Here is a 17,743-nt window from a genome sequence, read left to right on the forward strand (position 1 = left end):
TACTCCCCTGAGTTCCCTCCTTCCCTCTCATTCTATATATTAATGAAAGAACATAGGGATGCATCCACACAAATCTACTGAAATGCATACATCCTTCCATCTTACATAGACTTTCCTAAGATGGCCTTTACTGGGAGTGCTGGTAACCTTTTGCAGCACAGTGCTGAAGCACCAGACCTTGTTGGTCCCATCACGTAACGCACCATCCACTCATTCCCAATATGCCGTTTAACACTTCTTCATTTCCCAAAATTATGATGAACAAGTCCATTCATTAAGATGAGAGGACACGTGAACAGGATGCTGCTGGGGGGTCAAGGAGTCTTTAAACGCAGATATTTCTGCTGCCATAGAACAACTGCAATTATTTACTTACTCAGAAGAGCAGTGCATAGCTGTGTTTCACCTTGAAAGCACCGAAGGCTCTGTGTCCACCAGCCCAAGGAGCAGCCAACATGGGCCTTCATCATCTCAGTACTGCAGAGCTGCCTCCAGCACACTCTTGCCAGGCGCCAAGCTGACTGCTGGTTCAGACAAGAAGAAAAGTGTTTTGGGGTGTAAGCAGACCGTTCCTTGGCAGGCATGAGTATTATTCACTCTTTGGTCAACCATTCTCTGCCAAAAAGGAGAATCAGTCCCAAGAACTGTGCACATTGTCAATACTTCCAAGGCAAAGTGACATTGAGCTAAGCATAATGCAAGGATAACCATACAGCCTACTACTCTTCCTTTTTGAAGGGATAAAAGGAAAAAAGAGCTATTGAAGAGTAAACTGTGAGCCAATTCTGAACTTAGAATATGTTTCTACTGGGTGTTACTAGAATTGCAGCAGAAGAAACAAAAAGAGTGATGTATTTTCAGTAATATTTTCTCCGGGGAGACCTGACTGACAGTGGCATCTCAGTACTGAGAGATGTGAGAAAGAAAGGGACAGACTCTTTAGCAGAGTCTGTTGTGATAGTACTTGGGGAAGTGGCTTCGTGCTAAAAGAGGGGGGATTTAGACTGGATTTAAGGGAAAAGTTTTTTACAATAAGGATGGTGAGGCACTGGCACAGGTTGCTCAGAGAAACCTGGCAGAAACCCTGTCCCTGGAGACACTCAAGGTCAGGCTGGATGGGGCTCTGAGCAACCTGATGCAGCTGTAGGTGTCTCTGTTCATCGCAGGGGAGTTGGACCAGATGGCCTTTAAGGGTCCCTTCCAACTCAAACTGTTCTATGAATAAAAATAACAAACACAGAAGCAATAACACAGCTGAGGGGAATCTGAGGAGGTTACAAACATGTAGACCACAAGCACATAAGCACAAAATACAACATATCTTAAAGTACCACAAATTCTTAGCAAGATTGAAATGGGTTAAACATTCATTCAATGTATTTGATAATTAAGCAGAATGTTTTGCACCTGAAGTGAATCCATACAGAACTATCACAGTGAGTGACAAAAATAACAGACTTTCCATGGTATTATGCTTTAAAAAAAAATATCTAGACTTTACAGTATGAAAACAAACATTTTATGCATTTTCTAAAAATAATTAATATGTTAAGCCATTCTAAATTGGAATTCATTGTATGAAGAATGCCTTTGTTCTTAAATAACAAAAGCATTTACTAGATGTAAAAGCGTCAGATACATTAAAAAAAAACCTCAGTTCCAATGTCTAGCCTTATTTTCATCCCCTGACTGATTTGCTTTTGTAGCTACTTCAAATTCAATACAAAAAGGGATGATTTAACTTGGAATAAGTGTAATGGGACTTCACATACATTATCTTGCAAACTTTACACAGGATCTAATCTTGATAGAAATATCATATTCCAAGTAAAATTTGCAGTATCGCCAACTGTTTTACACTGCAGTATTTTCTAATGTAACTTGATTTTGGTTAGATGGCTTAAAAACAGTCCTGTGCATTATACCTCAAAGTTATTATTTCCATACTAAGTGGTGGAAGTTCCTGAAGCAATCTACACCTTAATACATTTCTGTTGCAATTGTTTCATATATCTCTATTGCATAAGTGACATTGAAAGTATTTTCTCTTCCTGCTGCTTTCCAAGTAAATTTGCTTGCAGTAGAATAGTCTGCTACTCGCTAGAGCATCCACAGCTGCGCAATACATTTCCACTGAACCATTACCTAACCGCCCCACACAAAAAGGTCATTCCAGTGAAATCTGAACTGATGGAACAAGCACTCATCCTTACATTCTGCGCTCTGCGTTAATGACTGACTGAACAACACCGTGCCTACAGCCAACTGACAGGAATTCTAACCTGATTAAATGTCCCGGTATGTTTTAATACCTTCAAATGGAATTTTTATAGCCTGTTCTGCACGCATATTATTAATACAGAACCATCAAAGAAACCACAGACAGGCATAATAGCTCATCAATTTGTAGCCAAGCACTTTTGACCTTGAAAAATCAGCTGTCTTTCAGATTAATGCAGCTATGTTTTGGACAGAAAAAAAGAAGCTATAAAATTATCATGCTTATTTTTGTCACATGCCAGCAGAGAAGTATGCAATAAAGGCCATGCTGCTAGCTTCTTATTGATATTGCCATCAACCTCTGACATCTGAATTAGACTCTCAGAGACCTATTTCTAATAAAAATCCACTTAGACGTTAACATTTCAGCTATAGCAGATCACAAGATGCACTGAGAGCAGGAAGGTGCATTCTAAAGCCTGATTTCCACTCCCCCCTCAGCTAATTTTCACATTTCCTGTCCTTCACAGACAACCCAAGGCACTTAAAAACCACCTCTAGTTTGGATCACACCATCCACCCACGGAAAGGGTCAAAGGCTCTTCTGAGGGGGCAAGGATGGTAAAGGGCAAGGACAAGTGGAAGACAGGAATACCAGCCCCGTCTCTAAAAGAGGTGGCAGCAGTTACTAAGTCTTGGTGATGAGTTAATAATAGTTATAATATTCACTGAACAGAAATGTTTATCTTGGGGAATAAATGGCACATTGAGAAAGAGCTGAAGATGAAGGCCATTTCTAAAGGACAGCTTTCATACTAGAGAGAAGCCATCAATAGGGTCGCTCAAGGACTGGTGTTTTGAGCTGAGACACAGGCAAGCTCTACAAGGTAAATGGGGCTCCAAACAATCCCAGACTACAGAATATCTCCTGAGCTAAAGGCTCAGGGAAATGCAGAAATGCACTGGAAATGCAGATTAATTTTCTTTTTAATTTTTCCTTTTGGTATCAAACAGCACACCATGAGTTATTTCTTGGTAGCTTTTCAACTTACATAAATAACCAAATGTATGTCTGAGCAGACAAAGGAATGCTGGTCTTCCATTTTTCAGCAAAATGCCCAGACCACTCTCTTACATCTTCTAAGAATACTTCTCATGTCACTCAAGTCAAGAGAAATGCGTGATGGTCCAATCTAACCAAGGTGTCTATTGCATTGCAGTTGATATTATTAACTATATTAACTTATATAAATTTGTAGTGGGATAGAATAACAAATTATTTTTTCAAACACTTTTAGCCTGCCTGAATATGCTTTTTTTTTTTTTTGCACTAATATATTCCATGGGAAGAAAAAATAGAAAAAACAAAAAACCCCATCCTTCTCCACTTTATGTTCTCTATTTCTCTATAAAAGACGTTTTGGAAAATTAAATACAATACATCTTGTGTATATGTTTATTTTTAATATAGACAATCAATCTCAATCATTTTCCTTCTGGCTTGATTTGCTGGAAAACAAAGTGGGAAGATCCTGTTTCTCCTGGTCTGGCTTTTTATTCCTTAGAGGAATTAATAAAAAAAGAAATGTCAATAAAACGCGCAACTGGGAACAGTATGAGAAGTACTCCCACACAAGGTTTTTAAATGCTCCCTCCAGCTTGATTAACAACCTGTACCATGCAATCAATTAAAAACTCAACTAAGACAGACATCCTCCATTCATTTGTATAATTATAACGTGGCATCCAGCAGAAACGTTATTGTAACAGGTAACAGAATCATTGTGTATATCTGAATATTAACTCTACCCAGTCTTACAGTTATGTTCATGTATTTCGAAGAACACATTACCAGAGAAGGCACACATAAGCATTATTCCCTACTGATATAAATGGCCAACAAGGTGAAAACAGCTACAAGGCTGGTTTAAAAAAAAAAAAAAAAGGAAAATTAGGCAACTAACATACTGATCAAAGATTGCATACAAATTGTATATTTTGTGGTGATTCTAAATTCTGATTTTTTTTTTTTTTTTTTTTTACTAAGCGTTGGACTCCTTAAAATAACTGATGTTACTAAAATCACTAAGTTCTCCTTCAGTCATCTTAGCACCATCTATATTGGAAGCATCAGAGAAACAACATCCAATTTATCCACGCTGAAACATCTTTTTCTCTGTGCCACACATAACCAGGATTTGGAGAAGACACACTTCCAGCCTACATGCAAACACCACACCTGAAGATATCCTGGATTTCATTTTATCTCCATTCTCCCAGAAGCAATTTTCCCAGCACAGAACAGTGTCAAACACCAGCACGCATACTTCTGTTTTTAGTGAGTTGACCTAGTGAACCATACAATGAAACATGCACCATCCTCACAAATAAATGCTTAGTGCTCCAGTTAGAACTTGACCTCTGGCAAAATAGAACTAGCACAAGGAGATAAGAGAGAGAATTCAGGTCTTTGTAACACAATAATAATAGATGTTGAATTGCCACTTTTTTCTTAAGATCAAAAGCATTATAAAAAGAGAGACTTCTGATTGTTACTCTTACTGTTTTAACTTGCCTAATGGAGTAGTCTTGTAGCACATAAAGGAAATGAATTCTCTGGGGATGAAACTGAGCAAAGGCAGTACCCCAGAGCCAGACTGAAGCACTTCTTTCAGTGGACAGGACAGAACGACAGATACTACAAAATAATCTCCAGCATATTTAATATGGATACGATGTTTTCAGAACCACTATCCCACCTTACCAGACCCATTTCTGTTGGGCTGTACCATCTGCTAACAAGGACACAGTCATAACATATCATTTGCACACGGAGGGCTCAGTATGCCTAGCACCTAACACTATGCATTAGGTACTGTGCTTCCTAGCAGCTGTGCTGCAACATGGTGTTTTCCATAGATTGCATTGCCTGATTTCCTAAACATTAATGCTTGAAAAATTTACCTGCTTAACCCAACGCTTTTAGCTAATTTGAGTTCAAAATTCAGACTACATAAAGGGCAGTATTAAAGAACTCAGCCACAGTATGAATGGCAGCTGTATTTGCTACTCAGCATTTAATTTCTGATGGTCAGTTTTTCAGGTTACATTTCCTTCTTCCTGAATCACAACCAAAACTCATTTTAAATATCAACTTTAGCAATTCAAATGAAAATACAAAGAACTTGTTCTGGCATCATGTTGTTTGAGGGCTTTTGGATTCTATTCACAGAAAATTAATTAGACCAGCATTCTTACGGAACAGATGACTTCTTTCCAAAGGTAAATAAAGCTGAATTTGCAGTTATATGGGGAGCAAAGGTACGTAGTTTCTTATCTACAGAGAGCTGTGCTGTTGCTATTGACAAAGTAGCATCTTCACCTGAAGCTCTGAAACTGTACAGGAGTTTCAAAGGAAGTAAGCTAAGCTTTGCTGAGAACATTCAGAAAGTGTTCATCCGTAGTTTTAGTCATGCACTGCCCAACAAGTCTCAAGTATACCTTCCTCTACAGATAGCATTGATGCAAGCATGCATCCGAATTACATTAAAAGCTACTATTAGGAAAAAAAAAAAGCATTGCTGCTGGGTGGTTAGTGAAACTCACAGGGTGTAAGGAAATACACAATTTGAAGAGCTTCTTGCAGCACTGAGAGATTCCGTTTTCCATTTTCAGTCTTATCAGCTTTACACCAACAAAACCTTCTCAGCTTTGCTGGTGCCATTTCTCATTCAAGTCAATAAAACAGAAACAGGATACAAGGAAAATTAACTATAACCACTATAATAAATAAATAAATGAGCAAGTTCCTGTATCAGGACGACATTGCTAAAGAATCTGCAATAGAATGCAGACTCCTTTTTTGCTGCATTTTCTGTAAGCACATTTTAAAGAAGAGATGTATCTGCAAAAAAATAAAAGCCATCTGAAAAAAATGCATTTTAATGATAATTCTATGATAACTAGAAATTAATTTACATTGTTCAGTGCTTTGTGGGGCTTCATTCTCCCTTCACCCTGGACACCTTATAAACAACAGACAAGTTCATTCCATCGCTGACCATTACATTCCTTATCACAGACAGAGTACAGAAACAACCAGCCATATAAGCTGGTACACAAAGAGCGTGATAGGGCAGTTTGCTGGTGCTATTAGAGATTGGGCTCACTTCCCCCAAGAAGTGAGGGAGCACATCAAAATAACAACGCAGTTCTTTAACTTCCACGCTTCAGAGAATGAAGACTAAATCAACAAATAAGTCCAACAGATTAACTCAAATACCCTTGGAATATCAAAACTCAGCCTTTCGTTTACCATTTAGCCAAAGACTATCACCTCCTCCCAAACCTTTCTGACTGACACTGATACTCACATCCACCTGAGCACGTTCCATGTACCATCTACCCATGTTTTCTTCTCCCACACACTTGTAGCCAGCCATAGCATGGTGCCCTGTGGCACACTACACAATGGGTATTACTCCCTCAATATTTTAAGGACAAGTAGTACAGTAAGAAAATGACATTTAAAAAAAAAGCAGTAAAAATAACAAAAGGCTGTACTACGTTTTCAGCTAATTTATTGTTAAGTAAATAAAGCCAAAACACAAAGAAGCGATTGAAAATCTTCACTCCAGAACAATCCAAGGGGAAGGTATCATTTCTTACTAAGAACAAACCATAGTTTTAGCCTCCATTTTGCTCTCTTTTCTAAGACCTGAGGAGTATGTAGGCTCTCATGAAAATAGTCATCATACTACCATGTCGCTAAATGTGTAGCCTGGACAGCTGAGTAACAGAAGCTAGACACATTAATTTTACCTCAGTCAAAGCAACTGCACGTGTTAGTTTTGCTGCTTAATTATTAAGAACAGTGACCATCTGCATTAACAGATGTGCAGCACAGATTGTAGTTCAATTTCAAGAAGGACTTCCGGTTTTCACATGCCAAACTTCCTACCTGTTTTTTCTAAAGACAAGACTGGCAAAATACATTTTTTGCCATATCCCACATTTTGTGTTGCAGTGCTGCTCCAGCCCACATGACATGTTTAGCTATTGCTGCTGTCACACCTACACTGACTTGACCCCTTCCCCTTTGTCCTGTGCTTGCTTCTTCTGTTCAGAGATACTCCTTCCCACACCAGTGTATGTAGATACTTACTAAATCCCTTTCTCAGCTAGTCTTATCAGTATGGATTTAGTTCTTCATAAAGGCATGCTTCACTGCCTGTTTACCACGCTATCGCTACTAAGCTCAGAACAAAAGAAGGGCTGGCCAACTCCTGTACAGTAAGAGCATGGCAAAGAGCAAAAGCATTTTTTCCATGTATTAGTCTTTCAAATAATTCAAAGTAGATACCAGAGAAAATGACACAAGGGTAGCAGAGTAAAAACTACTTTTAGCATACCATGAAGTACATACACAGCTGGATTATAGAGTCCTATCAAAGCTACCAGAAATGGGAAATGACTAATGGGTAGTTTTATTCTGTGACATCTAGTTTTTGTTCTACCTGACACACAGCATGTGTGCAATTTCTTGTTCCCCTGTGCTGTATTTGCATGCTTTGTGTATCATCTGGATTTGTATGTGTGGGTGTGAATATACACGTGTACAAACCAAAGAAACTTCAACAATCAATTCTTTTTTTTTTTAATGCTTTTACCAAATTTGTCAAATATGGGGAAGAAAAAAAAAAAGGTGATTTTCTGGACCATAACTCAGTGTCCCAGAACACAGTTATTAACAGTTAAAGGAGAACAGATAAATCTGGCAAACACTTCAGCAAATCAGCACTTCAGGGAAGCACATATGGTTCTGCCTTATGCCCAACTGCACAGCGCCAACAGGAAGAATAGGAGCTTGATTTAACATCCGAATCATTACTAGGATTTTATTTCTTTTTTTAATCTATTAAGCAGGAAAAACTTATTGCTTCACATCTCTAGCACAAGATGGCCTAATTCTGAGTTGGGTAACTAAGCTGCTGACACAAAGAGTATGCACTCAGTATATATTCATGACTATAAGTTCATGAACCCCAGTTGAGATCAGCACATCACCAAGCTACCAGACCAGTTTAACTCTGAAAGACATGCTAGCCAGTATCTCCTCCATGCCTCTTGGATCATAGCAGCAAGTTTGATCCTGCTCTTCATTATCCCAGAGCCCTCCCAAATCCTTTTGATCTCCAGAAAAGGCTACACTTGCACCATCAGAATCCTAGCCCTTGGATTTCTCCTTGCCAGAGCAAGGCACATCAATGGTATGATGATGACAGCAGAAGAGACTTCCTGCAAGTTCTGTAAAAATAAAATAATAAATTCCAACAGTTTGGGTAAAAAGAAGTTGGATGACTACTTAGTTACAACTTTGTCATCTAATGTTACTGCACGGAAGAGTACTGCAAATTAACTTTCTGTAAAAAAAACACTTATTGGCACAGAAATTAATGTGTCTGGAGAACTTAAAAACATTTGTGCAGAACTAAAAATGCATTAAATTTTTTTGTTTTCTTCTTTTTGGTCTTATTCTAAGTCTCAAGACCAATAAACTTATTTATGGAAGTTCACTGCTGAGAAAAGATTTCAAGAGAGGAAATTGTGCAAAAATGCACAAATTTTTATTATTTAAATTTGTTAAATTAGCTCCCAGGTAAATAAACTTTTTTTTTTTTTTCCCCTCTACTTTTAAACTGTTAAATATTTACGATCCACCAAAGGATTAATGAAACTGAACTAAATATTTTATATATAGGCTCTATAAGGTCATTTGATTTCTCAGGAACTTTAAAATAGGCTAAAGAAAATGAAGGAATTTCCATTTACCCCGGATCACTGCACTGGGGCTCCAAGATCCTTAATACTGAGGCTGCTTTTAGTTTGCAGCTTTGCGATAGCGCACAGTAGTTCAAAATGTGAGAGGCTCCAGGTGGATGTACTGGCTGTGATATATGTTCTAATAAAGCTCTGCTCCCTGATGACTATATGCACCGTGTGGAGGAAAAAATTATTTAATCCAACAAGATAGGCTAAAGCAAAACCATTATTCTCTGTGACCTGGCTCAAACGTGACTTCTTTAGAACACTCTGTGAGACACACTTTGCATGTGTGGTCCCAGATCTAATTAACACCCCTGGCAATTGCTGATTTTAATCTTGCTGCACTATTTTAGCTCAAGTCCAAGCTGCCTAAGAGATTTCCTTTTTTTCCTCTTCTGTTTCTCAAATTAATTAACAGTAGCTGCTCTCTTGCTAGCGGACCGCATTTTCACTTGCTGCTGTTCCACCATCCACACACGCAGATGTGGATTCCTATACTCCTGGTGACTGTTCATACAGGTTCTGAAGAAAACTATACATTTTACCACTTGTTTTAAAAACATCTCTTGTACGGCGTTTCCGTGGTAATGCTGTGGATAAAGCCTGCAATTGACAGATGAGGTTTTCCCAGGATGGACAAGGAGCTGACTTTTCTCCTCCCTATAACCACCATTCGAAATACTTATCCAGCTCTTCTGAATCCTTCACTTTATTTCTGGCTTTAAGTTTCCTTTTATGCATTTCCCATGAGTCACTTCAACTACACAGAACAAGTACCACAACTCTACACCAACGCCTTGTAATACTGAGAAGTTGTAGTGAAAAGCATCTCATTTAATCACTACTGCATTAACATATTGTCTGTGGGGAAGAACAGAAAGCAACAAAAATCAGGCAAAAGAATAAGAAGAATAAAATGAAATTTTAGATCCTAGCACTAAAAAGAACTATTGCTCTTACCGGTGAGAGGACTCGCAGCTCAGACAAGAATGCTGAAGTTAAACAATAAAGAAAACATTTCTACAGCTCAATTGATTGCTCAGCTTTGCAGTTCAGATATGAAGATATGGAAAGAATTAGGTGAGCCTGCAAACCTTTCAGGTAAATAAAATTCCACTATTCATCATTAAATCATATCTCGCTACTTTCCACATTGTGGCTGGCTCTAGGAGCTTGTGTGAGTGCTCAGACCTTGACCATCGTATTCCAGTGACAGTGTGAGCCAACAGATAGACATCCCTGTGAAAAGCCAGCATTAAACAAACAAACAAAGGACTATCCTCAAGTACTGGTCATTAATTCTTTCTTACACAGTCTAGTGCCAAGCCATCTGAAAACCTGTAAAGCTGCATTAGGACTCACCATAGGTATTAAGGTAGTAGGAGTAATCCTCAGACCTCATGAACCATGAACAGTCTTAACGCTTTCTGTTCCTCATAAAGGAGAAACAAAATAGTTTTTCCCCAAGAATCCTTACCTCACACTGATTTTTGAACTAGGGTGAATACACTCTACAGCCTGGCTCTTTGGAGTTATCCAAAGGCTTACGCTGTTCAGTGCACTGCGCATGATTTTACTTTTTTATTCCAGAAGACACCAGCAGTTTTGCCAAACCCCTTTAATACAACAAAAATAAAAAAGAAAAAAGAAAAGCCTCAAATGAAAACCTTAACTTACTGATAACTAAGTTACAAGCCTCTGCTCCCTGTCATGAAGAACATCTCTGTGTTTTGCGTTGGCCAAGAAAACCTTGCTATGTTTGAGGTCATCTGGCACTATCATCTCACCTACCCCTTCAGCCTCTCCTGCCTGGCCCTTTTACTCTAAAGGCTCTCTTCAGAAGTCCTGAGCTAGAGCAGTGCAGAGCATTCTAACCAATGTTCCCTCTAAAAATCCAGGTTTTTTTTTCTATATTGTTTGCTTTAAATAAATCTTAAACACCTGCAGCTAATTCAAAGCAAATAAAGCACTTAGATCTTCTCAGACTAAGAAGCTCTAAAACATTTTAAGGCTATTATAATACTTTATATACCACTTATCAGAAGAAATGTAGCTGGCACGTTCACCTTAACAAATTTACTTTTCTCTAGTTTATTTTTAAGCTCATCTTAGGTAATAACTTTAAAAAATCTTTATTCCTTCCATTTTGCATATTTTTGTTACTTTGAGTACTTGAGTTCGTACACAGTAAAAGGAGAGAAGATATATATGTGAAAATATACTTTAATATCTCATACTACAAGACAAAAAAAAAATTAAGATCCAGATTTTGTGAGACAAAAGCATTTCATGTGGCAATACATGAACGTGAATTGCCACTCTGGCACAAAATCAGGTCAATCCCTTTCAGAACACTGCAAGAGTACATACATGCAGAAAGACCACTATCCAACAGACTAAAGAAAGAGGAAAACAAACAGAGGAAAAAGATTTCTCATTCAAAGAGATGCACATATGGATTTCCTATATACCTGCCTGTCTGTGTAAATGTAGACAGGTTTAAAAAAAAGTAGTTGTACACAGTGATGTTGAAAATGGACCAACGGAAGCAGCTGATTATTCCCACATAACTACATGCTGCTAAAAAATTATTAGCTAGCAAGAAGAGTCACGTATGCTGTATTTGTCAGTTCTGGTACACGGCCACAATATTGGCCTTATTTCTTTCATATTAATAGTTTTCTATAGTTTTATGCTTTCATAATTTAAAATCCATCTGTAACGATCACATTCTTGTTTTGCTTAGCAGCCTAAAAATAAGTTATTATCAGCATATTAGTGAACTGAAATTTTCTTCCAGTTTAGATTACCACTGCCAGAGTATTGCAAGATGAAGAACAGCACAGAAATATTTCATTAATATTGTGTTATTAAAATAGGTGAAGCAAGAGTAAATGAAGCTAAGAAAGAGAACTATATTTTTGCATCTCTCCAAGCGTTGCTCCAAAAATACTGCCTCCTGTTTTATTCTGTTGGCCCACAATGTCAGATACAGATATTGGTGATACGGCTGTAGAGGTGGAACCTTCCCACCGATATTCTGTTACATTTTGTTGTTGCATGATGGGCCGTGCTGACAGAATGGCACCTGACATGGAAGTGGGTGTGAAGCAAGGGTGCACCACTGCATTATTCCATATGCAAAAATATCGCTTATTGACATTCATTGACACTTGCTGAAAGTTTACAGAGAGCAACCAGTGGACGTGAGCACAGCGAGGTGGTGCGTGGTGCATTTCAGCAGTGGTGACAGCAACGTGACAAACAAGCCATGTTCCAGACAGGCATGCATAGCTGTCACACCATGAAATGAAGAGCATCTCAATCAACCCCTCAGTGTGTATTAGCTAATGCTGGTGACTATGTTGAAAAATACTGTTCTGTAGCTGAGTGTATGCTTTATGAAGTAGCATTACGGTGCTCTTTACACGTTATAGTTTCCATTGTCATAAGTGGGAGGCATTATTTTCTGAGGAACTCATTTTATGATCATGGCCTTACGCCCAGATAGTGTTCTGCTACTGATCTATTCTTTTCCCACTGTGGCTTCTACTTCTTATTGTTCCTTCCCTTATATGAACCTTATCTTAGATAACATACTTGAAGACAGGACATGAATCACTTTTGTGTCATTACCATTCCATCTGGAACTAGAAGAATCCAACTTCTTCAATAACTGAATACATGAAAAATCAAAGTATCTAGCTATCTAGCTAGTAAAAAAATATGTACTTTTTACTTATTAGAATAACTCCATTCACATAGTCAGAAACATTATTTGCATACAGTTCTTTAGAATAAATTGCTGCTTGGTAGTGCTGGTTTGGTTTTTGTTTGGTTTTCCTATTAATACCTTCCAAAATATTGCTTCTTTTTGGGAATTATTTTTGCACCACAACATGTTCCAAGGAGCCTCAAAGAATCCTGAAGTGAAATTTGCTGAGACAAGGAGAGAATGTCATCTTGCTAATTAGAAGAGGTTCTATCATTTAAGACCTTGGAACTATTTTCAGACTGTTTAGCAATTAGGGAAAGCTACTGAACACTTCTAAAAAAGTTATAAATAGACTACTTGACTGCACTGAATTATTAAATCATCCATCTACTGCACAGCAGCTGCATGATTCCACCAGTCCAACCTTCTTCGTTTCTACAGTAGTTGAACTCTACACAATTTCACATTCCATGTCACCCAGGTAACAAGACTTATAGAGGCAAATATACAGAGCAGAGGAAGGCATGGTAAGAAGAAAATCTACACTGAGAGGACTAATGACCACTAAAGAAAGGAAAGCTGCTTGTACAATATTTTAACTACAACAGGGACACAAAAAAACCCACTGATTCTAATGGAAAAGAACTGAATTTAGGCCTCCATCTGTCACTAGAGAACAAAAACATCCTATTTTCTGTGTTTTGCCTTAACTTGTGACTTTTGTGGACCTCTCTGATGTGGAGGAAAGCAAGTTTTGCCTGGTTGATTTATATCAGCTTAGTGTTCATGCTGCGTTTCTACGGAATATGGTGCTACACTCTGGAAAAAAACTGCATGCATAAGTGAGCAATGTCTTAATCACTAATTAGAAATGACCAAATCGGCCACAGCTTGAAGGCCAAGCATGAAGTCTACATTACAGAAGGTCACATCCTGGGTACCCCCCTCCCATCTCCAAACATTGCCTCTGTGGACATGAAACGAGTTTAATATCAGCAAGAAGTAGTACAAAGCCTTTAGCTCTGGTAAGCACTAGAGGAAATGGTCCAAAACAGAGCCAAAAAGTGATGTTACAGGCAAACAATGTAGATAACTGGGCTGTAGTTCACATGCTCTCTGACCTTGCTAACAGTACAGGTTGAGTTATCCAAAGTAAAAGCAGATAGAAATGAAAAATTTCTTATGCATTAATTCTAAATAATTTCCAAAGAGCACTAAAGCAGTAGTTCCTATGATACAATTTATAGCACCATCACTACATAGTGCTAGACTAATTTGTGAATGTACTTTTTAGAAGAAGCTTATTCTGCTTCTGTGCAGAAATGAAACACTTTCCAACTCTGCTCTGTGCAGTTCTGGGAATATAAACTAGGTTTCTTCTGATTTCAGCACTGCCAAGAAATTCTTGGGTTTTAAGTTGGCTGTTTCCCAAGGAGAGATAGAAGGTGATTTATAGAGAAAGACAGCTAGAAAGAGCTCCTGCATTCTTCAGTTTTAATTGACTACAGCATCAGTGGTCTGCTGGATTTACTTCTCCACTAGCTATCTCTAAGATATAATATAGATTTTCAAGAGTGCATATCAGCCTATATCTGTTTGATTTGCCATTCCTCTTCTGAGAGAAAACTTTACAAACATGAGAACAGGAATGCAGGAGCCAGAGTGATAGCTGCTGCAGCCTCTCGTCCATTGCTCTGCTTTTCATATTTCCTATCAAAATTGCACATTCTCACCATGGACACTGCAGCATCTCTGTCACTGAGTGCAGATGTGACCACCTGCAAGTCTGCTCTTGGTATAGGATATGATATTCTACCACTTGATCCTGCTGCTGAAAGTAGCAGCATTTGCCTTCGGCACTTAGAAACCAAGGTGTTAGTACAATATTAAACAAATGATCACAGCTGCAGAGAAATGGCTGGTCACACACAATGTGAGTGATCAGAGAGCCATCCAGTGGACCACAAGGAAACAAGAAAAAGTCATCAAGAAGGAAAGACAAGTTCTATCTGGAGAACAAACTAAATGCCAATCCTTGTTTTCTATATTTACTGTTATTGTGGGCAGCAACCAGCGGAAAACAAGTGTTGTTGTTCTGCTATGACAGAAGTTGAAACATATTCTGTAAGGGTGTTAAAGGGTGCTTTCCTCCCTACATCATCAGCCTTCCTTGCTCTTCGCACTATAAAAATGGGACGGAAGGGAAACATACATCCTCCCCTTCTCTAGAGTCTCAGTGCTCCTGTTCTTCACCCAATTCTGCCTTATTTTTACACCAAAAACTCTTTTTTCATGGATAAAATATTCATAACCAATTACTCTTCATCAGTCTTTGCCTACTTCTGCATGCTCAGTATCAGAGGGAAAGCAAGTTTTCTTGAAATAGCTTTTCCCAGTGCAGAGCCTACATTTTATTTTAATCTGAAGCAGCACACATTGTAACTAGCAAGGCACACAAAAAATGCACGCTTTACAGTTATTTACTACCTCAGCTCCTCCCTTCTGACTCAGTCTTCAACTAAACATCACTTATTGTTACAATCGGTATGGAAGAACAAACAAGCTTTCTGTAGCAGGAAACAGCATTTGGTTAATAGAGACAGCAGGTAAAATTAAAGACCCTCTTGAGAATTACAGGAATATGCACACTGGGTTTTTTTTTAAATGATCATTATTTTTTAGGTATAATGTATTTCAGTTCGAGATACGCGATATTTAATTCTCCCATGCATTACACAGTGCAATGAGATGAACAAAAAAATTCCTTTTGACTCCAAAAGATGAGACTGCACAGAGTCCCTGGACAGACACTGCACTAGCAGTGTTTTCTCCTGGTTGGATTCAGAGTATGAAAAGGACCTGATTTAACTTGCTGTGGCCAACACACACACTCCTAGAACCTCTAAGCAAGAAACACAAACACAGCTCATTGCTCTGTTGGATCTGACAGCACCCATCACTGCTGTTATTATCAGACTTCCCCCTGTGTGTTCTTCTCCCCAGAGCACCACGTTAGCTCATCTCCCACAAAATAAAAGCTTTGCCTCAATTTCAGCTTGCAAATGATTCAAGCAGCAGAATTGTTAGCACAAAATGAGCATTTCAGAGAAGTGATTGAAGCGTTCTGACCTTGATACATTCCTCCAGATGGATTTCTGCTTGCAGGTCTACTACTATATCTGTACTTGAGAAGAAGGAGGTAAGAAAGGGTTCAAGTCCCAGCTAAAAGAATCAACGCTGATAGGAAACAGCTGATAACCTGAGGCTGTCTATCACCTTCTTACTGCATACACCTCCACACCACATACATTACTCTCAGTTTTTGCAGTTCTCTACCAGCAGCAGTCCTACAAAACATTTGCAAACTGCTGAAACTCCATTTGTCAGATTGGAAGGAAATTTATGTTATATTTCACGTACATTCCTGCAGGGTCCTTCCAATTTGGTTTTGCATTTCTAACATCAAGCCTGGCTTCTTTCCTCTGACATTTCTGCCATTTTCTGAAGTGCATTCATTCTCATATCTCATATAGGATTTAAGATAATAAACTACATTACTACTGATTAAGCTATATGCCCATATTTGCATGCTTAAAATTCAATTTTTTTGAAAATTGAAAATACAAAATCATAGAATGGCTTAAGTTGGAAGGGACCCTTAAAGGCCATCTCCCCTGCAATGAACACCTACACCTAGATTAGGGTGGTCAGAGCCTGGTCCAGACTGAGCTTGAATGTCCCCAACCAAGGATGGGGCTTCCAAAACCTCTCTGGGCATATAAATAAATGGTTGAAATCAACAGGAGGTTAAGGTATACGTTCTATTTGGCCAAAATGCACCTGGCTTCTTTTAAGTGTTATTTCATTCAATTAAGAAACAGAAAAATAGCATTTTCCTTTAACTAATAGAATATCATTAAATACTCACTGCCTATTTTATTGCATTACCTTTAATTATATGACTGAATTATTATCTATGTGTCTGACTGCAATAGTTCTATAGACACTAAAGTGGTAGAAAAGGCTGTAATATGTCTAGGACTCATGAGCTGGGTGAAGAAAGCTGTGCAGCCTGATTCTGTATCTCTATACCCAACACTGGATACTATTTTGCCTCCATTAAGACTGCACTGTCCTATGGCATATTGAAAGTAAATGAATTTACTGAATATAAAACAAATGGCATATAATAATTGACATGGCACTATCAGTTCAGTAGCCAGTTTAAGAGATAACTAAATGTAAATCATTGTAGAAATTCCTCTTTTTATCATATGCTTTCATAGGAAGAGGAAAAACTCAAGGAAAAGGCTTTTCTCAAGTCGAGAGATCATTTCTTACTTAATTTGTGCTAAGGACAAGAAAAATATCAATACAGTAATATTTATCAACCTTCCTCTCACTGTTATAAAGAAAGCCACAAAGCCAAATTAGACCTTTAGTAGAAAATCAAGCTGCAATGGAAACAGCAGTCCAACTCACTGGAGATGAAACATGGAATTGCTAATGGAGAAATAGGATGAAATCAAGGAACGTGTTCCAAGAGTATAAGCATCAGATAATGGAAGAGAAACAAATTTCTTAGAGAAGTTTACAGAAAGTCAGGATTTGACTTTATCACCCATCTTTACATAGAGGGAACATCCATTTTGTGTTGCAAGATGCATGCGCTGTTGCATTACGGAATGCTAAGACATACATTTTCATATGGTAAAGTGCAGTCTACAAATTCATCACATTCTGCATTTGGTAGTGGTTAGTATGCAAAAATCACACAAGCTTAGTGAAGATAAAGATTCACACATCCTAGTAAAACATACAGGTGTGTGTGTCAAAACAACTTCCCACACTTTGCCAGTTTCCCATAACAAGTATTACTTGTTCCAAATGCTATTCACTAAAATAATCCGAATATTCCAACTAAATATTACAAGGAAAACATTATTTTTCTAAGGCAGAGGAAATAATTAGACATGTAATGAA

General features: G+C 38.1%; 1 protein-coding gene across 1 annotated transcript in view; it reads right to left on the bottom strand.

The window, feature by feature from the left end:
* The window catches only part of ZNF804A (zinc finger protein 804A), a 455,187-nt gene that overhangs the window by 363,510 nt on the left and 73,934 nt on the right, over window positions 1-17,743 (bottom strand). Inside the window, exon 3 of the mRNA XM_090144346.1 lies at window positions 377-524. Within this exon, the coding sequence (XP_090000472.1) occupies window positions 377-470 (94 nt within the window). The 5' untranslated portion in view covers window positions 471-524. The remainder of the gene's footprint in view (window positions 1-376; window positions 525-17,743) is intronic.

This window comes from Phasianus colchicus, chromosome 7 (assembly GCF_987193195.1).
Source record: "Phasianus colchicus chromosome 7, bPhaCol1.hap1.1, whole genome shotgun sequence".
Taxonomy (NCBI): domain Eukaryota; kingdom Metazoa; phylum Chordata; class Aves; order Galliformes; family Phasianidae; genus Phasianus; species Phasianus colchicus.